This window comes from Pelodiscus sinensis, chromosome 27 (assembly GCF_052426305.1).
Source record: "Pelodiscus sinensis isolate ZL-2025 chromosome 27, ASM5242630v1, whole genome shotgun sequence".
Classification (NCBI taxonomy): domain Eukaryota; kingdom Metazoa; phylum Chordata; order Testudines; family Trionychidae; genus Pelodiscus; species Pelodiscus sinensis.
The window spans coordinates 17,003,664-17,028,885 of NC_143078.1; the positions used below are offsets into that span (position 1 = coordinate 17,003,664).

At 45.1% G+C, this 25,222-nt stretch overlaps 1 protein-coding gene across 2 annotated transcripts in view; it reads right to left on the minus strand.

Moving 5' to 3' along the window:
• Positions 1–25,222, minus strand: part of IPO9 (importin 9) — a 117,151-nt gene that overhangs the window by 52,713 nt on the left and 39,216 nt on the right. For both annotated transcript variants that reach the window (XR_016347979.1, XM_075910552.2), the window contains exons 7-12: positions 24,438–24,557; positions 20,882–20,982; positions 17,579–17,637; positions 16,824–16,975; positions 12,991–13,089; positions 12,102–12,208 (exon numbers count right to left, since the gene is read on the minus strand). Coding sequence is in view for 1 of the 2 variants with exons in the window: in XM_075910552.2 (XP_075766667.1) it covers positions 12,102–12,208; positions 12,991–13,089; positions 16,824–16,975; positions 17,579–17,637; positions 20,882–20,982; positions 24,438–24,557 (638 nt within the window). In the remaining variant the exon portion in view is untranslated. The remainder of the gene's footprint in view (positions 1–12,101; positions 12,209–12,990; positions 13,090–16,823; positions 16,976–17,578; positions 17,638–20,881; positions 20,983–24,437; positions 24,558–25,222) is intronic.

Consider the following 25,222-nt stretch of genomic DNA (forward strand, 5'->3'; position numbering starts at 1 on the left):
GGAAGGAGGTATTGGAGGCGAGACATGCCATGCCAACCAGACTGAGAATCTCTTCCTCTTGGGGAGGTATGTAGCTCTGAGAAGGTTTTCTACTGGCAAGGAGAACTTACCTAACCTGATCTGAGCACAAAAGCTCCCCCAGATTCAGACAGGGAGCTTCCATACTGTAAGGTGAAGCAACTCTAGGTTCGGATCCTGGAGATGACCATGGTCCTGAGTTAGAAGATCTGGGAACAGTGGCAGAATGATTGACATTTCTACAGACATCCAGGAGAGATGTGTACCAGTGCTCACAGGTCACCTGAGCTCATTCCCTCCAGACCTTGAGGTGGACCTTCTTTACAAGTGGTATGGGAGGGAAGGCATAAAGGAGACTATTTCTCCAGGGGAGGAGGAACACATTCGTGCTGGATCCTCAGCTGTGAATCTGGAAGGAACAGTACTGCTGGCACACCCTGTTGTGCTGCACAGCAAACAAGTACATTTGGGGAAAGCCTCCCACACACCCCTCCCACCCCAGGAGGGCAATCTGGGCAAATTTGCAACAGCTGGGCAACCTGCTGAGGTGGTCTGCCAGCTTGCTCTGCATCCTCAGAAGGTAGGAAGCTTGAAGAAGAACTGAATGCTCTATACAGAAATCCCACAGAGCATGTTGGCACAGGAGAGAGAAGCATGCAATGCTATTTGTGCATAAAACATTACTGTTGTGTTGTCCATCATAACTAATACACAAAGCCCTGTCACTTGAGTCTGGAAGGCCTGACAAGCCAGCTCACCAACAATGATGTGGAGAGCCAAGTCAGCCAGAGACCACAGACCTTGAGTTTTGAGGTCCCAAGTCCGATGTATCTGTCACAAGCAACACTGATGGTTGGGTGAAGGGAACTCATGAGGAAACACTGATGGGAACTCCTGAGCAAATCTCCTGCAAGTTTAAACACCAGAGGAGGGAATCAAGCACTGGGCAAGGCAAACTTACAGCCCTGTCCAAACTGTCCTGACTGGGCAATAGGCTGATGCCAGCCACAACTAAAGTGACCTGAGCCTGGCATGTGGCCCAAGGTAAGTACATGAGCACATGGCCCAAAAACTTCAGATGGGTCCTTGCTGTAAAGGTAGGAAATTGTTGGAGACCGTGAATGAGATCAGATAGGACCTTGAGGTCGTTATGCCCTGGTCTGGGTCAGATCCAGAACTGCCCCTATAAACTCTTATCCTCTGAACCTAGGAAAGAGTGGATTTTCATTAGTTTACAAAAAGACTCAGGTTGTCAAAGGTGGCTCTGATGAATGTGACCTTCCAGCTGAGTGCTTGGACAAGCCCTGATCAGCCAGTCATCACTTATACCTGATGCCTGCTCAAAAGCGAGACGACATTTGCAACGCACTTGGTGAAAACAAGAGTTGCTACTGACAGACCCAATGACAGGACTGTAAACTCATGGGGAGTACCATTCATCACAAACCTGAAGTACTTCCTGTGGCACCAAGAGAGTGCTATAGGGAAATGTGTGTCCTTCAAGTCAAGGGCAACACCAATATGCTGGATCCAGAGGGAGAGTGATACAGGCCAAAGAGAAATGTGGAACTTGGCTTTCAGAGTTAGGAAATAAGTGTGTAAAAACCCTTACATTTGTGTTCTCCTAGATATAGGAGTGATTGCACCTCCTGGATATGGAGTTGCTTATGAGAGGAGTCCCTAACTACGGACAAGGAAGGGAGGTGGAAGACCAGGAGAGAAGAGGATTGGATGGTGTAGTCCCACTCTTCCATTCTTAATACTCATCAGTCCATGGTGATACAGGGCAATACATGATAGAAAGTAGATAGTCAGAAATAAAAGGAAAAGCAGGGTGAATCCAGAATCAGGTATGGTATGCCATGCCATTCTCAACCATGCCTTCAAAAGGCCACTTTCACCCCCTGAAGACTGTTTCAGATGGTCCAAGTTCTGCCCAGAAAGTTGATGTAGCCTTCTTCTGCCACTGTGATTTCTTCTGCTCGATCCTACTTGTTGGCTCTGATGAGAGAAATACTGCTGTATCTGCAAGCAAAAATGTCTCCTCTGAGTAGATAGAGTGTAGCACTAGAATGAACCACTGGTAGCACTAGAAGCTTTCAGGCTGTCAAATCTATTTTCAGTTCTCAGGAAAAAAAAAGTATCCCCCTTAAACTGGAGGTCCTGAAAAGTCCATTTGACGCGACAAAGGAGGCCTGATACCTGGAGTCTGACTATATGCATTAGCCATGATCCTTGTAGCTGCATAAGCCAAGTCTTATTGCCACATGGAGGAATGCTGGAGCAATCAACCTCCCTTCCTTGATCAAAGCCGAAAACTCAGCACAGGAGTCCAAAGGGAGCAGTTCAGTGAACCTAGCCATCATCAGGCAGGTATTATAGGAATACCTATTTGACAACGGCTTGCCAATTGGCAATGTGTAATTGAAGGCCAACTATCGAATTGACCTTCCGTCTGAAGAGCTCTAAATACTTGGCATCCCTGTTTTTAGGTGAGGGGCCCTGGAAAACTTCTTTCAATCTGGATGGAAGAGTCTACTTCCAAACAGCTGGGCTGTGGGTGGGAACAAAGGTATTCATTTTCTTTGGAGGATACAAAAAAAACCATTTGTTGCACTTGGCTGTAGGTTGCAACAGGGTTTGCCTCAAGGATTTTTTGTCATGTCCGTGACACTTTTAATTAGTGACAATGCAATTCTGGATGGGCCAGAGGGAGCTAGGGTTGGCTTCATCAACCACTTCCTCCAATTTAATGTCTAAACCCCGGTCAACCCATATAAAAGTTATAGTACGTGGGAGTCCTCCAGGACTGGGGCCACTGCTTATCTAGATAAGGCTTCATCTGATAAAGAAGAGGAGACTATCAAGGGAGGAGGCTGTTCTCTCCATCTTCAATAGAAAGATCCCTCAACCCAAGTGGCAAGGTCAGTGGATGGACTACCGGTGCAGAGAACGGTAAAGTTGCCAGTGCCGATGCAGACCCCGCAGATGGTACAACAGGTCTTGTGACGCTCTAACCTCAGCGGCACTCATGTGCGTTAGCATTCATGAAGGCGACATGGTGGATCTGAAACCAAGTGTAGGAATAAATGGTCAGTTTTCAGAATGGAGAGAGGTGTAGTGGTGCCCCGCAGGGGTTGGTACTGGGACCAATCCTATGTTGAATGATCTGGAGAAAGGGGTAAACAGTGAGGTGGCAAAATTTGCAGATGATACAAAACAGCTCAAGATAGTTAAGCCCAAAGCAAACTGTGAAAAGCTTCAAAAGGATCTCACAAAATTAGGTGACTAGGCAACAAAATGGTACATAAATTTTAAAGTCGATAAATGCAAAGTAATGCATATTGGAAAACAATCCCAAATATACATGTAAAATGACTGGAACTAAATTAGGTATTACCATTCAAGAGAAAGATCTTGGAGTCATTATGGATAGATTTCAAACATCCACTCAGTGTGCAGCAGCAGTTAAAAAAGTAAACAATATTAGGAATAAAACAGAATATCTTATTGCCTCTGTATAAATCCATGCCATCTTGAATACTGCATACAGATGTGATCATCTCATCTCAAAAAAGGTATCTCAGCACTGGAAAAAGTTCAGAAAAGGGCAACAAATTATTAAGGGTTTGGAATAGCTGCTATATAAGGAGAGATTAAGACAACTGGGACTTTTCATCTTAGAAAAGAGGAGACTGGGGGGAGATATGACAGAGGTCTATAAAATCATGACTTGTGTGGAGAAAGTGAATAAGGAAAGGTTACCTACTTGTTTCCATAACATAAGAACTAGGGATCACCAAATGAAATTAATAGGGAGCAGGTTTAATATAAACAAAAGGAAGAATCTCTTCATGCAACACAAAGTCAACCTGTGGAACTCCTTGCCAGAGGATTTTCTGAAGGCCAAGATTTTAACAGGGTTCAAACAAGAACTAGATAAGTTCATGGGAGGACAGGTCCATCAAGGACTGTTAACAAGGATGGACAGGGATGGTGTTCGTAGCCTCTGTTTGTCAGAGGCTAGGAATGGGTGACAGGGGAGGGATTGCTTGATTACCTGCTCTGCTCATTCCCTTGGAGGCACCTGGCATTGGCCTCTGTCAGAAGACAGGAGACTAGGCTACCTGGATCTTTGGTCTGACCAGTATGGCCATTCTTGTGTTTTTATGTTCTTAACTCCGAACAGGACCACGATGGTGGAGTTGCTCCTCTCGAGGTAGATCTAATGGAGGCAGGAGATCGGCTATGATCCCTGGATGATGGATCTTCAGAGGCCCAGGGCCAAGGGGAAGATGACTGGCATGCTATCATCACTGGTTTTCCCTGGGACTGCACAAGTGGTCCAAAGGGTGCCTGTGGTGTGAAGGTAGCATCCTGCCTAGGAGACGAGAACAGTGCCATGAAGCGCATCAAGTATTGTGCCTGGAAAGTGTCTGGTGCGGATGGTAGCAGTAGTTATGTCAAAGATCACAACAATCATGGCTGGCCTGGACTTCATGGCTTCAACTGGGTAGGAGTCAATGCAGCCTTGAGGTGAGCTTCAGAGCAATGGCCCAACTGTGATGTCACTACCAGCTATTCCCCTGGTTTTGCTGAGGGGGATCACCCGGTCTTTTCTTTTTATGTACCAGTGACTGAGTCCAGGTGCCAAAGGCTGGAATGGTCTTGAGAGTCTGCATGGTGGTACTGGTCCCTGCGTGCATTCTTACTCGGCACCACATCCCTTGATGCATGTGTTGGGGTGCTTCTAATGGAGCAGGAGGCATGAAGTGCCATATCCCTGAGTGCCAGGGTCAGATTTTAATCACAGAATTACTTCCAGAAGGGGAATCCTGAATTGCTGCTCTTTCCCTAATTGCCCTGGGTTGGAATTCTTGACATCTTGCAGCAGTCTTTCTGGTGACCCTCACCCAAGCACTTCAGGGAGGAGGAATGAGGATCACCTTTTGACATGCACTTGGTGCACAACTGGCAGGTTTTGAAGCCAGGGAATGAGGCATGACCCAGGGAATGGTAGGAAAGTGCGAGGAGGTGTCCGCTCTCCAACAAAAACTTAGAAATGCTCACCCTAAACTTATCTACATACCTATAATGGATAACTATATATAAGAGTTGATGAAATGCTAATCCACTTTCAAAATCAAGAGATGAGGACGGGGAAGTTCCAGCTACTGTCACTGGTACAAGAGGGAACAGAGGAGAGGGTGGGTTGGCAGGGCTCTATATTGGGTGCCACTCAAGGGGACATCCAGGCTGATGTTACGATTAGCTGCTGAGGGAAAAATTTTCAGGCTGCTGTGCCTGTGGGAGCGCATACATCTGAATGGAAAGCATACGAATAAACACTTGAAGTACAATGAGCTATTTACACGTTACTAAGGATGTTAAATATCGACAGATTGACTAATCAAATAGTCGATAGGGTGCCTCAGCCTTTGAAGTGTAGCAACAGCTGTTGCTACGCTTCAAAAGCGACAGCACCGTGTGGAGCCCAGGGTCAGTGGGGTCCCCAGCTGATCCCAGGCTCCACGCACCACTTGCAGCCTGGGGACACCCCAGCTAGCCCCAGGCTGCACACAGCGTTCTGGCCCCAAGCTTCAAGCAGCGCTCCCGCTTTGAAGTACCCCTTCCCCCGACATTGCTACCTCTTTCTGGTAAAGGAAGCAAGGGAGGAGGAAAGCAACTAGTCAACTAGTCCGTCACCATCCCTACATGTTACTATTTCAACTCCCTGCTTTTAAAATTAAATTCTGGACTGAGGTGAATTGACCTCAAATTCAGGCTTAATTTACCAATTCTGAACCAGACATTGTTTTGTTGTGGGGCCATGTAGAGAAAAATAGATAGCAATATCAGGCCTACCAGAAAAAAAATTATGGCATGGTTATGCCACTCCCTCCCCCACCCCCACTTAAAAAAAATCACTGAACTAACACTGTCTACACACCAGCGGTCAACAACCTTTCCGAAGTGATGTACCGAGATTTAACCCTACTGCCCTAGCCTGTGCCCCTCGTCCAGTGGGGGTGAGGCCTCTCTCCACCACATGCCCCATGGACCACCTGGGTCAATACAAACTTTTCCACAGACTACCAGTTGCTAATGGAAACTTACCGTTAATTACATAATTATGCCTGTGCCATTTTTCTAGTGCTGCAGCTGGGGAGAATGGTTTAATTTAACAAAAGGATTCAATGTTTCTTTATTTATGGCAGGAATGGGGAACTTTTTTGGGTTGGGATTCACTGACATTAAAAACAGTTGGGGGCCACACAAGTGAGTAGCTCCTGCCTCACATGCCATGGGAAATCAGCACGTGGATCAGGGACTGCTGACCCCTGGTCTACACAATACAGGATCTTTATGTAACAGTTAAGCAGGTATTTTTCTCTTCCCCTATCTAACACTAGCTGTTAAAAACAATTCTAAATCAGAAGATATATATACGGACACATGGGTATAATGAAAAATCCAAACCCAGACACAAGAGGGGGTGGCTGATCTAATGTTACAGAATTCAGCAGCATTAGTCCAATGAAGACCACCCAATTTTATGGTTTTAACACCTGGAATTATAACTAAAAAAACCCTTTCAGTTGAAAACCATGAGAACGTTACTGTTATAACATGTAGATGTCTTTTTACATGAGTCAGGAAGGGAAGTTACTCACCTGTGCAGTAACTGGAGTTCTTCAAGATGGTTGTTCCCATTGGTGCTCCACCTTAGGTATGCCAGCACCTCTGCACCCCAATCAGAGATTTGTGCTAGCAGTGCCCATAGCCGGCAGCACACGCAGAGTGCTGGCGTGGGCAATCTGAGTCACCTACTCCGCATGCGCAGCCGGCTGTCCTCGTTTCCTTCTCTGACCTGGATGCATGCAAGTCCAAAGTCATGGGGAGGAAGACTGGGTGGTGGAGCACCCACAGGGACAACTATCTCAAAGAACTCCAGTTACTGCACAGGTGAGTAACCTTCCCTTCTTTGAGGAGTGTGCCTATGGGTGTTCCACCTTAGATGATTACAAAGCAGTGGTTGTGTTAGGAGGCGGGAGCTTCGGAGTGACTCTGACAGAGTATCGTTCAGCCAAATTTCGTTTCCGAGTCTGCGAATGTCCGGATGGCATAATGCCACATGAATGTGTATGTAGACGCCCAGGTGGCAGCCTTGCTGATGTGTTCCATTGAAATGCCTCATAGGAACGCAGTTGTAGCTGCCATGGCTCTTGTGGAGTGAGCTCTTATGTTGGGAGGTAGCTCCTTTTGCGCTAATGTATATATCAAGCATATGCAGCTAGATACCCATTTAGTCTTTGTTTTGATATGGGTAATCCCTGTGACCTCTCTGTGGATGAAATGAATAATCGGAGACTTGCGGAACGGCTTTGTGCGCTGTAAGTAAAAGGCAAGTACCCTGCGGACATCCAAGGTATGAAGCCCTCCTCCCTTTAGTCCTTATGTGGTTTCGGGTAGAAGACGGGGAAGTATATTGGTTCATTGCAATGAAAGGAGGTAAGTACCTTTGAGATGAATTTAGGATGGGTTCTCAAAACTACTTTATCTTTGTGGAATATTGTGTATGGTGGGTCTGAGAGCTCCCAATTCTCCTACCCATCTTGCAGAAGTAATTGAGACAAGGCAACCTTCATCGAAAAGTGGAATAGAAAGCATGTAGCTAACAGCTTGAAAGGCCTCCCCATGAGCATTCTCAGTACGAGGTTTAAATCCCATGCTGGTGTTGGGTCTTTAAGCGGCAGGAACATGTTTTGTAGACCTCACAGGAATCTTTTGACAGCTGGGTAAATAAAGACCGAGTGTGATTGCAGTGGGGCATGGAGGGCTGAAATGGAGGTGAGATGTACTCTTAGAGCTCAGGGAGAGGCCTGCATTGTGCAGGTCCAACAGATACTATAGTATGTGTACTATTTGCACATGGCCTGACTTGTAGTTGTGGATTGAGCACCAAGTTGTAAAGTACTTCCATTTCTGTATGTATGTTTTCCTCGTTGTAGATCTCCTGGAATTTGTGAAGATGTGCTGCCCTAGTTCCAGGAGGGCATGCTACATGGTATTTAGCCAGTTAACATCCACGGTTAGAGATGCAGCGTACAGCTGGGATGGTGAAGCTGACCATTGCATTGTGTAAACAGAGCTTGGAGTGGTGGGAAGCGATTTGGTGGTCCGATGCTCATCTGCAAGAGGTATGGATACCCTGTTTATCTGGGCCAGTTGGGTGCTATGAGAATTACTCTGGCCTAGTCCTGTTTGATCTTGAGGATTACACGTTATATTAGTGGAAACGGGGGGGAATGTGTAATCAAGATGTGCAATACTGGAGCAATACTGTGGGCAACAGCATTGTGTGTGGCAAATACGTCCACTAATGGGAACCCCCCACTTCTTGAAAAGGTCAGCAATGGGTTTATTTCTCATTCGTGATTTTGCAGGAATTGCCCGCTTAGGCAGTCTGCTAGTGTATTGTCCTTGCCTGGGAGGTAAGTTGCGACAAGGTGTATATTCCATGGGATAAACCATTCCCATAAGTGGACTGCTTCTTGGCAAAGTTCATATGACCTGTATAACCCTCCCTGTCTGTTGATATAGCACATTGTAGTTACACTGTCCGTAAGAATCTGAACTGTTCTGTCCTGGATGAAGGAGAGGAAGTATGTGCATGCGTGTCTTACTGCCCTGAGTTCGAACAGGTTGATGTGTTTCCCTGTATTGTGCTTGGTTCATTGAACCTGTACTACTTGATAGCCCAGGTGTGCGCCCCAGCCCATTAGTAAAGTGTCTGTAGTGACCATTACTGATGGTAGGGTTCTTTGAAAGGGGACTCCAGCACATATATTGTCCTCTAGGGTCCGCGGTGTGAGGGAGGTCTTTATCCTAATAGGTATGGTGAGTTATGTGATGGGTGTGTGGCTTGTATACTGTGCAAAGCCATCCTTGTAGAGGTCTCATGTGGAGGCAGGTATGTGGCACCCGAATGTGGCCGCGGCCATGTGGCTTAGTATTTGTAGGCAGTGTCTGTCTGTTACTACTGGGCTGGCCTGCACCATTGATATGAGGTCCTTTATTGTTGCAAACCTGTGCTCTGGTAGAGAGGCTATGGCCTTCGTGCAGTCTAGTTGCACCCCTATAAACTCTAATGTCTGAGTTGGGGTCAGTGTGCACTTTGGTATGTTGATCTGGAGTCCAAGGTTGTTGAATAGGACTCTGATGGTGCTGACTGTGTGTGCTGTGTGTCGCTCTGTGGTGCCTGTTATTAGGCAATCATCTAGGTAAGGGAATATAGTGATTCTTCTTTTTCATAAGTATGCGGTTACTACTGACAGAACCTTTGAGAACACTTGTGGGGCTGTTAACAGTCCGAAAGACAGCACTCTGTACTGAAGGGGCTTGTCCTTTACCTAGCAATGAAGAAAGTGCCTGTGTGACAGGTGAACTGATATACGAAAGTAGGCATCCTGGAGTTTGAGGGTAGACAATCATGCTACCTTTTCTAAGGCAGGAATAATAGTAGCACAGGTTACTATCTTGCACCATTGGTGGTGTACAAAGCAGCTGAGCCTTTGAAGGTCCAATATAGGCCTCCACCCTCCTGATTTCCTGTTGATGAGGAAGTAATGGGAGTAGAACCCCCTTGCCCCTATGCTCCTGTGGTTCCTCTGCTATGGCTCCCAGCCTGAGGTGGTGTTCTTTTTCTTGTAGGAGCACCTGTTCGTGAGAGGGGTCCCTGAAGAGGGACAGGCAAGAAGGGTAGAAGGGGAGGGATAACTAAAAGCCAGTAACCAGTTTTTATGATTTCCAGCACCCACTTGGTGGTGGTGATGGTACACCAGGCTGGATGGAATGCAGCCAGTCTGCTGCCAAATGCTTTGGAGGGTTCAAATTGCTGCAGTGAAAAATGTCGGGCGTGTCTGACCTTTGATCAAGACTTCAACATACTTGTCGAGATATTAATGGCTGTTGAGATGTTGACTGCTCAGAGAGTTGCCTGTATCTGTTTTGGCACAGTCATCATCTACTGTCGCAAAGGCATTGTTGCTGGTTAAAGGGTGTGGATCTGTACCTCTGTGTAAATGGTCTGCCCTGCTTTCTCTTTGTAACAGGTGCGTGGATGCCCAGAGTCTTTAAGGTTGCTTGTGAGTCCTTTAGGGTGTTTAAGGAGACATTTGTGGACTAGGCGAAGAGCTTGGTCCCGTCAAACAGCAAGTCCTCAACCGCTGACTGCACCTCTCTTGAGAATCCTGAGAGCTGAAGCCAGGATGCTCGCCTCATCACTACTACGGAGGGCAAGGATCTAGCAGCTGTGACAGAGGAATCCAGTGTGGCCTGTAAGGCTGTTCTAGAAATTACTGCACCCTCCTTTAAATCTGACTTGAATTGATCCCTTTTGTTATCTGGAAGGGATTCAATAAAGATAGCTAATTGATCAAAAGCATATTATGTGTATTTTGCTGATAATGCCACGTAATTGGCTATTCGGAGCTGAAGGATGCTGATGAATATGCACTTTATGTTACCCATGGGTCCCAATATGGCCAATTTGTTGTGATAGAAGGTGGGAGCCACTGCTGAGGTTGCCATTGTTGGTTGGGCTTGGGCAAGGAGTGCTGCGGTAAGTATGTGCGGGTGGGCACCTCATCATCATCACTGAATACCAGGACCCTTGATGTTGCAGGAGTGGACGATAAGCTATGCCTCGATGTATTTGGGGTGCCATTGGTACCAAATAGGGGTCTTCCCGGTACTGATGCCACTAAGGGTTCTCCCTCATTTGTGAATTGCTGAGCTGACAGGGGTGGGGGGGATGTGCATTTTAGGGACTGGTAGTGTTACTGGTGTCTGTAGAGGCATTAGACTCACTGTCTTTTGCGCTTCGCCACCGCTGTGTGTTTTTTTGATATTGATAGTGCTGCCACGCTGCTCAGTGCAACTTCCAGACGTGGCTTTGTACATGTCACGGTCGGTGCCAGCACGGAGGATTTGCATTTTGCCTCTGCTGGTGCCTTTGATGAGGCACGAGCATTTTGCTTGGGGTCACGGACCTTGTCAGTGCCGACCCGGTACCAGACTGCTTGTCCGACCCTTTTAGTGAAGAGGGTAGGGGGCAGTGCTGGTGTGTAGAGGAGACTCTGTCCCTGATGAGGAGTAGGGGCTCTTTTTTGGCTGGTGAGCCTTATTGCAGTCCTTTGAGCTCAACATAGCGGTAGCTCCCCTCTCTGATGCCACCCCAAGGGATGGTTGCCTGCGGGAGTAGTGTGCTCGGGGTCTGAAGCCGAACGAGTCTTTTTCTCCAAGTGAATCATCTTTTAATTGTAGTTCTCTGGCCTTTCTTGTTCAGGATATCAGTTTTTTGCAGTGAGGGCACTGTTCGATAGGGATACTCCTCACCCAGACAGCGGATGCACTGGCTGTGTCCATTAGAAATAGATACGGACAATTTGCAACCTGCGCACCTGTTAAAACCGGGCAAGCCCAGCATGTCCCAGAAAGGCAAGATTTCGGTGTGTGTTGTCATCACCGAGGGTTCGATTCCCTGACTATCCATAATATACTATTCTAAGAAAAATAAAATAATGAGTTGGGGTTTTTTTGACATATGAAAGTAAGCGAACTAATAACTATCTACTAATAAAATAACTTTTGTGGTAACCGTTGTCTATCTACAGAAGTAGTTTAAGAGTGAGGTAAAGAGGCAACTGCTGAGATGTGACTCAAGTCAGCAGCGGTTGAGAAGGAACTAAGGACAGACGGCTGCGCATGCAGAGTAGCTGACTCAGATCACTCACGCCAGCACTCTGAGCGCTGCCAACCACAGGCTCTGGTATCACAAATCTCTGATCGGGGCACAGTGGTGCTCATGCACCTAAAGTGGAGAAACCACGGGGCCACTTCCCAAAGAAGAATTTTTCCATATTTTTGCTTTCTATATACAAAACACACAAGCTCTTAGATTTATCCCAGTGCCATCACCACAAAGAAATTACAATTCATTTCCATTAGGTGACTAATGCTGCAAAACAGTAAACTATTTATTCCATAATCGTTGCTACCCACATTGCCTGCCTCCTTACCAGTGCTCAGCACCACTGTTTTTAGTCTGCTCAGCTTCTTGCAAGTGTCTCGTAGCCGCTGCAGCCAAAGCAGTTGCACTCTCATTCTGGAAATCAGCAGCTACAGCCTGGGTAAAAAAGAATGAATGTCACTGTCTTTGTACAAGTGTATCTTCAGGAGCAGCCTGAGGCAGACTGCAACAGCTGGCGCCCCCGCCTGCACAGCCGTAAATGGGGTGACGTCATCATTGGGCGCCATTGAAGCTGGTGCCCTAGGCGACAGCCGAGTCAGCCTACAGTCACAGGCCACCCCTGTGTATCTTAAACACTTTTTTTTTTTTTTTTTTAACAGTTGCTATATTTCAAACTAGCCAGCTGCCAGAAGGATTCCTTCAACCTCAGGAGAACTCAGAACAGTGCTCCCACTACTTTTCTGTCAGACTCAGGAGGTCCCTTCTGAGCTTGGGATGCAAGCTTCTGACTGGTGGCAGGACCTGGTCCACCCCACCCCCTCTCTTCCTGACCTACCTGCTCTCTTCTTGGCTGGGGGGAGGGGGGGGGGCGCGAACTACTCCCAGAAGTGCCAGGATTAAGTACCAGCCCCTCCTTCCACCCCCCACACACAAATTGCCCCAACACAAACACTTCCTGCTCCTCTCCCCCCAGCCTGGTTGCACTGTCCTCAGCCTTGAAGGCTGCCTCTTGGTGGTGGCAGGATTAGGTCCAGAGCCCCTGTTCTTTCCCCTGCTACAAACTTCAGTGCTGTGTTCTCAGCCTTGGAGGCTGCCTTTCGGGGTGGCAGGGTTGGGTCCAAAGACACTCACCCTCTGGAGGCTGAATATACATATTTGTAATGACCAACATGTAATTCAGTACCACTGGGGTCTGTTGGACAGAATCCATTTCTTACCAGCAACAAGTCCTGTGCAGCAATCCTCACTGTATAGGAAAAAGTATCGTCATCTTCATCCTCCACAAACTGCTGTGGATTTGCTGTCCAGACTTTTATCTGAAACAAAAACAGGGGGAAAACCACAAGTTCAGTGACATCTTAACCATTATTGAGAACAGAATAACTTCTATTTCCTCTGATAAGCATCCATGACAACTAATTGATCTAACAGCTGTGCAGGAAGATTTACATCCCTGAAATTGGTTCAAATTTCTCATCTCAATATATAAACTGAAATTAACTAAATACATTATTTGGAAATAATCTCTTAGAAAAGCCATATCAGATCCCAATAATCACTGCAGGCATAACAGAAGACTAGCAGGGATGTGAAAGTGTAACCATCTATACACTTAACCAATGAGCCTGGGTTCATCAGTTAACATTCATGGTTATATGCAGGCTCTCCTTGCCACCTTAACCTGCTGCCTTTGATACAGAAGCAGCAGCATGGGGGGCAGCTGAGAGCCATTACATGCAGGGAGATAACTGCCCCCCTCCATGCTGCTGCCTCTGATACAGAGGCAACAGCACAGAGGGGGCAGGGTGTAGGTGGGAGCAGATATGTGCAGGGAGCTGGCTGCTGGCCCCACATGTAACCACTGAAATTTTCAGTGGTCACACAGTTACCTGAACGCATTTTAACATGCCGATTTGATAGTCCATTAAGCAAGCACAGAAGTTAAACCAACAGGGTTGGGATGAGTCTGTAGAAAGTTTCTCTCAGCAAAAATTCAAGATTAGCAACTGTCTTCCTGCTTCCATGTTCTAATACAAATATAGCAGTAGGGATATATTACCAACCACCTGACCAGCTTAGTGACAGTGATTGAAATGCTATGGAAGATTAGAGAAGCTAAAAATAAATTCAATAGTGAAGCGTTGCAACTATCCCCATATTAATTAAGTACACGTCACCTTGGGACAGGATATAGAGAGAGTTTTTTGACACATTTAATGACTGCTTCTTGGAGCAGATGGTTCTGGAACCCACAAGAGGGGTATGGAATGGCTGTCATGAAGAGAGATTAAAAAGACTGGGGCTTTTCAGCTTAGAAAATAGGAGACACTAAGGGGGGAGGGTTATAATAAAAGACTATAAAATCATGACAGGTATGGAGAAAATGAATGAGGAAAAGTTAATTATTTGTACCCATATGTATTTATAAGGCAACAAATAGTCTGGTAGCACTTTAAAAGACTAACAAAACATGTACATGGTATCATGAGCTTTCATGGGCACAGCCCACTTCAGATGACCAGAGTGTTGGATGTCCAGTACTAAGCTAAATAGGGAAAGGGGGAGGGGGGGAATGAGAGAAGAAAGAAATGGGGGGGAAGACAAGAAGAGGTAGTGAGTAAGGGGGTGTAAGCATCTAAAAGAGTGTCACAGGGAGGAAGGGAAAAATTGTTGTCCTTGGCCTCTGAGGATAGGACAAGCAGCAATGGGCTTAAACTGCAGCAAGGTAAGTTTAGGTTGGACATTAGGAAAAACTTCCTGTTAGGTTGGTTAAACACTGAAATGAATTGCCTAGGGAATCTCCATCTCTGGAGATATTTAGGAGCAAGTTAGATAGACATTATCAAGGATGGTCTAGATGGTACTGGGTCCTGCTGTTAGGACTTTTCGAGGTCCATTCCAGTTCTAGTGTTCTATGATTCTAAGAACTAAGGGTCACCAAATGAAATTAATAGGAAGCAGGTTTAAAACCAACAAGGAGGAAATATTCAGTCAACCTTTGGAACTTGTTGCCAGAGGATGGTGTGAAGACCAGAACTTTAACAGGGATCAAAAAAGACCTAGATAAATTCATGGAGGATGGGTCCATAAATACTTATTAGCCAGGATGGGTAGGACTGGTGTCCCTTGCCTCTGTTCATCAGAGGCTGGAAATGGATGACAGGAGAGAGATTACACGATGATTCCCTGTTCTGTTCACTCCCTCTGGGGCATTTGGCATTTATGGAAGACAGGACACTGCGCTAGACAGACCTTTGGTCTGATCCAGTATGGACGTTTTATTCATTTGCCCGGGGACTCAACCTCCCACCTCACCCATGCTACAAAGACAGGCTAGGCAGAAACAGAAAGGAGAGGACTATCCTGTAACACCTAGATGGCAATCCTATTTCAATAGCAGTTACCGCTCCATTCCAGGATAGGAGAACTAAGGAACCCTTCTGTCGGGTGCAGAAAGTAGGGATGTAAAAATCCCAGTTAATCAGTTAACCGGTTAAATGTTAGGTTTGCCTAGCATTTAAGTGGTTAACTGACTAAAGCACAATCCCGGGCTGAAACAGTCCCCAGCCCATAGGGCTCCTGCCCTCACTCTGGGGCTGAGGTTGCTATTGGATCCCAGCTCCCAGCCCACCCATCTTTACAGCAGTCCCTGCCTGTGGCAGTCCAGGCTCCCCATGGACAGAGATAATAAATTAATATATGGCACTCCAATTTGCATGACAGTGTTTTTGGCTTCTGCTTCTCAGCTGGGGACCACATCAGTGAGGGTGTCCTGTTTCCTTTTTCTTCCCGCTCATTTTTCTATGAGTCAGTGGCTCCTGACCCGAAAAAGATTCCTCACCCATGGAACAGAACAAGGAACCAGTGGTGGGACAGATAGCACTGAGGCATATTGGAGGAAAGGGAATAGACGAGTTTACACACACCAGGGCGTATTTCCCTCCAAGGCCTGGAATGGAGCACAAGATTCCATTACTTTGCTGTTAGCAACTATCTCTAGAAATTCTTTAAAACAGGGTTCTCAAGCTTCACTGCACTCTGACCTCTCTCAGACAACAAAAATTACTGCATGACCCCAGGTGGCATGGCCAAAGCCTGGGCCCATCCAAGCCCCATTGCCTTATGTGGAGAGGGGGGAGATAGGCCCAAAGAAGTTCAAAAGACAGTAAGGGCTTTAGCTGCAGTGAAGAGGTCCTGTATTCTGAGCATCACCAAACAATTTAATTTAAACTGGAACTGAGGAGACTGAAAGAGTTTATATTGTTAAAGATAAAGATGAAGACCTAGTTAAACTGAAGGATAACACCAGCACAAGAAGAGATGATATAAAGTGGCCATCAGAGGATGAAGCTCTGGAACAGCTCATCAACTGATTTAGCTTTGAAAAAGAACTAAATTGCTTGCGTTGGGGCTGGGGAGAGGATAAAGAGCTTCAGCCATCACCAGCAGCAGTCAGGAAGGGATTCCTTTCCCAACAATGTATTCTGGGAAGGCATGGTTTGGTTGGTTTTAGTCGGCTTTCTCTGAAGCACAGCGGATGGCCAGAACTAGAGACAGACCATTAAGTATGGTGAGCCAGGGTTCTCAGCAAGCAATCTCTCTGATGCTTGGCTGGCTGGTTCTTGCTCACAGGCTCATGGTCTAACTGCTCATAGCATTATCTGAGTTTCTCTCATTTAATCAGTACCCTGCCATGGTGGGGGGTCTGGAGCACTGGGCACCTAGGTCCCTCTTATTCTCTGCCCGTGGCACTATTCTATGGCACACAATAGTCTAGTTTCCTGTGGAACTCATTTACTTTGGTCTCATTTCTGTCGGGTTTAGTGTGTAGTCCTGGTGGCCTGTGATATACAAGAGGTCAGACAAGATGATCTAATGGTCACTTCTGATCTTAAACACTGTGACTCTAAGAATCGTAGAAAATAGAGAAGTTACCTATTCAGTTACCATGATTCCTTCCCACTCAAATAATTTCTGGTGCTTCATCTGCTAGTTTCACTCTCTCAAGTGATCTGGCTTCTACTGTCTGCCTTTCTACATGTTCACTTACCTGTTCCTCTGTGATCTGCATGTAAAGGATGATGTAGTATATCAGCTCTGGCAAAGCTTTCTTCACTGTACTTTTAAACTTGTGATTTTCCAGCAAGGCATGTACAAACTCAAATATGCTGAACACAAGGTTTTCAAAACCCAATACTTCACCTGAACAAAGAAACAAGGGGAAAGTTTCACAACAGACTGTTGAATCATGGATCAGCATAAATGACTGAACAGATTTTATTTTTAATATTTTCCAGGTCAGTCAGGATAATTGCTGGTCTTACTCCTGGACTAGTGAAAGCTGGAACTACTGCAGAGGCCACACTATGCCACCTTAGGAAAAGCCTGCCACACACTGCACTTCACAGCAACTTTCTGGAATGACTAAGCAGCAACACTGACTGGTTCTGTTGGATGTCCTGTTAGTCATGGCCAAGGAGCTAGAAAATAAAAGGTTTTCTAAAAAAGGGGGTTTTCTAAAAAAGGAGGAAATTATTGCATTTAAAAAAAAGATTTTGAACTAAAGGGCCTTTAGCAATAGCCTTACTCTTCAATGTTAGCTGGGGCATCAATAAACTACCATTGTTTGGTATGAGGCACAATATTATAAACCCCACACCACCACCATACCTGCATGCTAGCGAACAGTAGATACAGGAACAGAAGTATGTGTAGATCACTATGCTAAACTCAGCATTTCTTTAGATGAGTTTCCCTATTTTGTCTCTCCCCAGACCACAGAAGTGTATCATGACCAGCACTTACCATCAGAATCCACAGGGTCATCTACCTCTTCTGTATAATTCACTTCTGTTCTCACATAGGTATAGCAAGCAGTTAAATAAATAAGACCCAACTGTTTAGCTTCCAAATTACTAAAGGATTGCTTATATTCAGAAACAAATCCACTCAAATTATTCTTTGTGATTTCCTAAAGCAAATGAGTTTTCACTCTACAGCATAGCAGGATGGATTGATTTAAATCAAGATTAAAATCACTGATTTAAATCAAATTTCCCAGTGATAACAACATATTTCTTAAATAATGCTACAAATCTGATTAAAACATGTTAATTTACAAAATCTAAAAAGGTGTATTGTGTGCAATTTTTTTTAGATAACCTGATGTTTATTTAGGAAATAGCACATAATACTCTTTACCTGTCTCAAGCTTCAGATACAGCAACATTACATTAGAAATAATAAAAACTATATCACACACACAATAGCACTTCTATTTCATTCAATTAAATTAAGGATGGGAGAATGTAAGGCACAGGGGCTGGATTCAGTCCCCAGGGCTCCCCTTCCCTCTGCCCACAGCAAGGAGCCCTGTGCCCCCACCCCCAACATCCATATGACTCCTCCCCCACAGGGGTGGGCACTCCAAGCCTCACAACCAAGAGTCAGGCAAGCCCATAGCTGGATCTGACTCACATGCTCTGCCTGGCGGGAGGAGGAAGCGGCTCCCCACACAGCCACACTCTCTCCTCCTCATTGGGGAAATGGTAACCCAACAAAGCACTCCCCCCCCCCCACCGCTCTGATTGTAATTATGGCCAATAGCAGCAGCAAGGGGTGGTGCCTGGGAGCATCAGGGGACACGGAGCTGCAGCACGTTAAGTGCCAACCTCCCGCCCAGATGCTCCTGCACACCCCAAGCCACCTAGACCCCCCCTCCAGCCACTCATGGTAAGGCTCATGCACCCTCCCAGAAGCCACACACAAGGCCCTCTTCCCAGCAGCCTTCCCACTCCCATACACAATGAACCCCTCATTTTTAGCCCCACTTCAGAACCTAGGGGACCCACAAAATGTATTAGCCCAGGCCTCCCTAAGCTCTGTTGTGCAAGGGGAGTGGGAGTGTCTTTCTACTTCTCAGATGGGGGCCATGTCAGTGACGTATGGGGTTCTGTTTGTCTTGTTTTTTTAGTTTCTCACTTGTGTGGTTTCCCAGCTGATTTTTTGTGGGTCAGTGACCCTTAAGCCAAAAAAGGTTCTCCGCCCCTGAATTTAACCTTAAATGTTAAATAAATGCTTCACATTTGCCATTGCAGCAGTCTCCTGAGTTGCTGGCTGATGGCTGTTCCTAAATTCTTTTTTTTAATTTTCAAATGTTAACAACACTGACAAGCCCTCAGACAGTGTTCTTAACACTTTTACTACTAGCTTCCCCATTCCCATTGTCATTTTGATTCACTGAAACAAATATGAGTATTCCCCTGCTTTTTCAACTCCCAGTAGATTTTTTTAGTTTTGAGTGAATAATGCCAAACGATGAAGATACTCCTCTGTGCCTGCAGAGGAAGCCACTGCTGTGAAAAGTTGTTTTAACCATTGAAGGAACTCTGTTTCAAGATGCCTGGTCAAAGATTTCCACCAATTCAGGGGAGTGTCAAGTGTAAGCAGTGCAAGATAATGATGCAGGGCCTACTTGCAAGAATGAAACTGTGTGCAAGAAATACTGAGGGGAAATTTACCAGTTTATATGGCTCCATTCATCAAGGCTGAAACCATAATCCAGTAATGTGTGTCTGTGTGACAACAGAAGATGGGGTTGTGTCTTCTTTCAGAAACAATAGATACTTTGGGAAATGACCACAACACGTTTAAAAGAAAGGGCAGTGAAAGCTCTAATAAACGGAATGAAATGAATCATTTTGCTTCAGCTTCACTGAAGAGAGCAGGAGGATCCAAACTAATTCTCGATAGCGGCAGCAATTAGTGTAGTTTACGGCTACGAATAACAGGTTTCAGTGTACTGAGCATATCCTCAACCGTCCTCTTCAACCTGGTGTTGGATACTTTGGATGAGAAACCTCCATCTTTTTAATCACATAGTTTTCTTCACAAAGTTTTCTGAGAATAGGCCAATTAATAAATTGTTCAAAACAATCAAGCAGAGAATTCCATTGACCATCTCAAGGGAGAATTAGTTTGGATCCTCCTGCTCTCTTCAATTAAGGTAAAGGAAAGATTTCATGATTTGGAAAACTGGCCTTACTAAATAAGCTTTATCTAGCTTATCCAAAAGAAGATTAAGATGTCCTGTAAGCACAGGGAAAAGCTATCAGATAGAATTTTTCTGACTTCAGAGCTATATTTTGCTGTGCCTTTGTCTGCTAATTCTCTAACTGGAAACATGATGCAACTTCTACACCAAACCCAGCAGTTTAGCTTAAGTTACGCAACTGTATAGAATGCACAGCTGGAATTGGCTTACCTTTAGCTAAGCTTGGTGGCATCCCCAGAGCAGGAGGCTGATGGGAGCAAATGCTCCCATCAGCTTCTCTTGCTCCTTGCCAAGAAGAAGTACTGGATGCTGGTGGGGGCTTCCTCTGAGTTTGATTTAGCGAGTCTTAACTAGATTCACTAAATCAAAATCCAGAAGATCACAACAGTAGCGATCTTCTGTGCAGTGAAGACAAGCCCTGAGTGTAAGCAGCCACTGTACCAAGAGACATGGTGGATTATCCCTCATGGAGTAATTAAATCAAGGCTAGATGTCTCTCTATAGCAACAATATACATGTTAAGGTCTCCCCACCCATAACAGCTTCATCTGGCCCACAGACTTCCCAAGAATCTTTAGGATTAATATGAACTTGAAGACCAATCAGGACCTGCTACACAGCAATCCAGCAAAACTGGCCTAGGCCAAGCGCTATGGTGTCAGATCACACATGCAATATGAAATTACTGATATCCCAGCTCTAGAAGAAATTATCTAATTTAACCACAGATTAATGGGCATGATGTGTAAAATTCTATGGCCTGTATAATGCAAGTGGTTGGACTACTGATCACAATGGTCCATTTTGGCTTTTAAAAAAATCTATGAATTAGTTGATAAAACAGTAAGAGCAGTAAGTTATTTGAGGCTTATGTAATCAGCGATTTGTTTTGTTTTCTATGATTTTTGTTTTGCGATACTATGATTGCTCTCCGATCGCTCTCCAATTGGCCTGTAGCTATGTACAGTAACTGTGTATAATTGCCTTCTTCCTCGAGATATTTCAAGAGTTCTTTTATTCTATTTTAAACCACACACCATGAGGAAAAAGGATATAAGGCTGCACTTTCTGTCAGTGTAGTCCAAACAATTGGTAGGATCTGCTGCATGGAGGAAACCATGTGTTTAGGAAAGTTCTTCACTAGGGCAGTCACAGCCTGAAAAACAAAAATATCAATGGAGTAATTCATTGATAAATTCACACAAATATCAGATTAAAGAATAGTGATAGAAATGTAGCCGTGTTAGTCTGGTGTAGCTGAAACAAAATACAGGACTATGTAGTACTTTAAAGACTAACAAGATGGTTTATTAGATGATGAGCTTTCGTGGGCCAGACCCACTTTTGATCTGAGGAAGTGAGTCTGGCCCACGAAAGCTCATCATCTAATAAACCATCTTGTTAGTCTTTAAAGTGCTACATAGTCCTGTATTTTGTTTCAGATTAAAGAATAGTTAGAGCAAGTCACATCGGGAGAATACTTTTCCCAATAATCTAAAATATTCTACTAACATTTGCAAGTACTGAAAGGCTTAGAGGAGAAAAAGATTTCTGATGGCACGGTCGTGCTGAGATACTATGGTAAATACACATTTTAAAAAGCAATTGATGCAGAGAAATATCAGATTTTGAGTACAGTTTTGAACTCCTCAGGTCTCATTCTAGTGATACAGTAAAACTCCAATTGTCCGGCATCCAGTGGTCCGGCACTCCTGATAGTCCAGCACCAACTGGAACCCGGAAGTGCTCTGGCCAGCTGGATAATTGGAGCTGTTCCTTCCCAGCTTCCCCAAATCCGCTGCTGGTCAGTTTCAGCAGCTGTGGACTTGGGGAAGCCGGGGGCAGAGCAGCTGGAGTGCTGCCTCAGGTGAGGGGTGGCGCTGCGGGACCAACCCGGCAGCACCCCAGCTGCTCTGCCCCCAGTTTCCCCCAAGTCACCCTTTTACAGCCAGTGCATAGTAACGCAAAGCCAAGATGGAAGTCAAGACACGCATGGGAATCATCTACATTCATCACACCTTTCATCAAGTTTTTCTCTCTCTGACCTCTCATTCTGCTAATGTTCCCACTCTTGCTGCTTATACATCAGCCTCTAACAAATAACTTTGTGTCATCTATGTGGACCATGAGCCAATTAACTTAATTTTATCATCCGTTTATGGTCGTTATGTGGTGTTATGGTCGACTCATATGTCACTGCATACATATATAAAACATACGCAACGTAGATTTAAGTTATAATATTACAGAAGTATACAATTGACAGGTATTTAGGAGTGATGAGAGTGTATTAGGTATATAAGTAAAGTATGGCTGGAACGGAATGCCTATAGCAGGCCTGGGCAAAATACGGCCCGCGGGCCGCATTTGCCTCACCAAGCCACCAGATCTGACCCACGGAGGCAGTGGGGAGCCCCAGGTAGGTTCCCCTGCTTGACACACATGCTGCTCAGAAAGGCGGCTGCAGAGCACACTCTGAATCTGGAGGGGATACTGCTCCCTCCTTCCCTTGCCCCCAGCACTATCCTATTGGCCCGTTTCTAGACAAACGGGCCAATGGGAGTTACCTGTTTAATAACCGGCAGCCACCCTCCTGCTCACTCAGACACATGGCTGAGCAGGCAGAAACATTTTAAACTCTGCAAGCAGACTGGTTTGGCTGTTAACTGATAAGTAGGGTTACCAGGTGGCTTCAAAAAAATACTGGACACACTTAATCTCAGATGTGTCAGGAAGGGAGCGGGGCTGGCCAGGAGGATGTGGGGGGTGAGCAGAGGGAGAGAATCGGCCGGTGGGGAGCAGGACTGACCTGAGCGCACGCAGATCCCGGGGTGCTACCCGTCCCATGCACGGTCCCGGCGAAGCACGAGCGAGTCCAGCCCCAGGGATTCCCTCCCGCCCCATGTAGTTGTGTACTGCCTGGCTGGTAGACACATTCATGCAGCATGAGTGTGTCTACCAGCCAGGCAGTTTGCAACTAGCTACTGATACGCCTAATAATAATAAAACTTATCTAATTAGGAAAAAAACAGACATTTTAAATATCCGGTATTTTCTTAATTTTTTTCCAGGACAGAACCATCATCTTTAGGTTTCCGAATCAAACGACAAAGTGAATCATTATGACTCAAGTTATTGATTTAGACTGTCTCCGTCTGCAGACAACACTGAAAAATTACATTGACATTTCCAGGTTAAGATTCAACAATGGGGATAAAAACAATGTTACAGGCGACCCTGGACTTAATGACCACCTGATTTACAACCCCCCACATTTATGACTTTTTTCCCCCCATGCACGAGAGCTCCTAAACCCCCCCCCCTCCCCATTTAGGTCTGCTGCTCACATTTCCGACAGCGTACGACACAGACTCCACGCATCATCCCAAAACAGGAAACGCACAAGGTCAGTCAGAATTGCCAGTCTGCAGCTGCTGCTTGTCTTTGCTTTTTAGTTATTTTTGTGCATTCTTTGAACTAGTTTTCCTCTATTTCCGTAGTCAATTTTGGTATTTTTAGGGTATGAAATGGGTTTTCAAGAATGGAGCCATTTATAACATCGCACTTATGGAAAATAAGGGTTCGACTTACGACGGTTTTACTTGCAACGTTTTTCCAGGAACCAATTAGGTTGTAGGTGTGGGGGTCGACTATATATGAAAGCTTAGATTCTTGAGTCGCTATCTAACAAACCCTATATACTAATGAACACTTCAGTGTAATCAGAAATGGTGTCGACTGAAAGGTCAAAAAATGAACACAAACTTTGACGGGAAACAAGTGCTTTATATGTACTACTAGTGCTGACTAATTTCACAGCTGTACATCACAAACTGTGAAATAAGACAGTCCCAATGAAATCCCATGTCCCTTTTAGGGATGTTAAATGTAGCAGGGCAGAGACAAAACGTCCAACACTCAAAACAGCCAAATTGCAACTTCCACAGCATCTTGGAAATATGTCAGTATACCCAGACAATGAACCACAGAATCTGTAGCAGCATGACTAGAAATAGTGAGGCAGGTCAGATCTCTGAGGTACTGGATCCAAACTATTTGCAAACTCAGGAAAAAAATGCCATCAGTTTACACTCAGTTCATGTTTTCACTATTCTCTTTCATAAGGACTAGATTTTTTTTTATTAAAACATTTTGTAGTATAATTCTGCCACAAGAAATGAATAGCACAGCCTTGGAATCATGGAACACACAGGGTTCCTGGCTGTAATAAAAAAAGCTGTCACAATATACTGGCAAACTGTTGTGAAAATTCAAATAAAAAAAGAGACATTCTTAGTCTGTATTAATATACCTACTAACCAACAAGCAAAATTAAGAACCCACTACCTATTTGTTTGCTGTTATAGAGACAAGCTACAGTTCTCTCTCTCTCTCGCACATGCATGTGCGCGTACACACCTGAGTCAGTAGCTAATAAAGACAGATGTCTGGGTTCTCATCAGACACATCTACAACTCATTCAGATAAGATGGAGTCATTCAAAATGTGTAATACTAACAAGGGTGACATTAGCATTGCTTTTCTGTCACAGTGTTAAGACAGAACATATATGTGGGTATGAATTATTACTGTACTGCACCATGTACTTACCTTTAAGACCTCCATCTTAAATCCACTGTCAGATGTAGGGCCATCAGGCATCTGTAGAGCTTGAACAAAGGCCTCTGTGAACTGCTGCACTACAGGAAATATCAGGACCTTGGCTGCACCCTAGGCAAAACAAATACAAGTAGTACTGAAATCTATATATTAGAATTAGCAGGGCTTGACAAACCGCTGATTCTACTCGCCTGTGGCGAGTAGATTTCAGCCAGTCGCTCCATGCACCACATTCACCGGTGCTGCGTGCATATGCAGTGCCAGTCTGGCGCATGCGCAGTGCGGGGCTGGTGAGTAGCTCTTGCCGCAGTTTGTCAAGCCCTGAGAATTAGCATAACACTCAGGCTTTTTAGTGTTCTAGGCGCTGTACAATCAGAACAAAAGGATAGTTAACAATAACTCGGTAATTTTACATATGTGCTATTCAAAGCTGAAGTTCACAGACAGCAATGGAAGTTATACGGACACGTTGTCCAAAACAAAATAGAGGCTTATGACAACAACTGTGAAGTGAGGAGTCACATGAAGCTTCTGGGGGTGGCTCTTCATAATAACTGAATGACTGGCTTCCCAAAGTATGGAAGCCATCAATAATTGCAAAGCAGATGAATCTTTTAAAAAATTGTCTTAGTCATGTCAGCTATTACAACTGCTGCATTGATTTCTCTGAATTATATATAAGCAGCATTTTGATTGCACTGTAAATCACAAAATCATAGCATGCTAGGACTGGAAGGGACTTCAAGAGGTCATCAAGTCCAGTCCTCTGCCCTCAT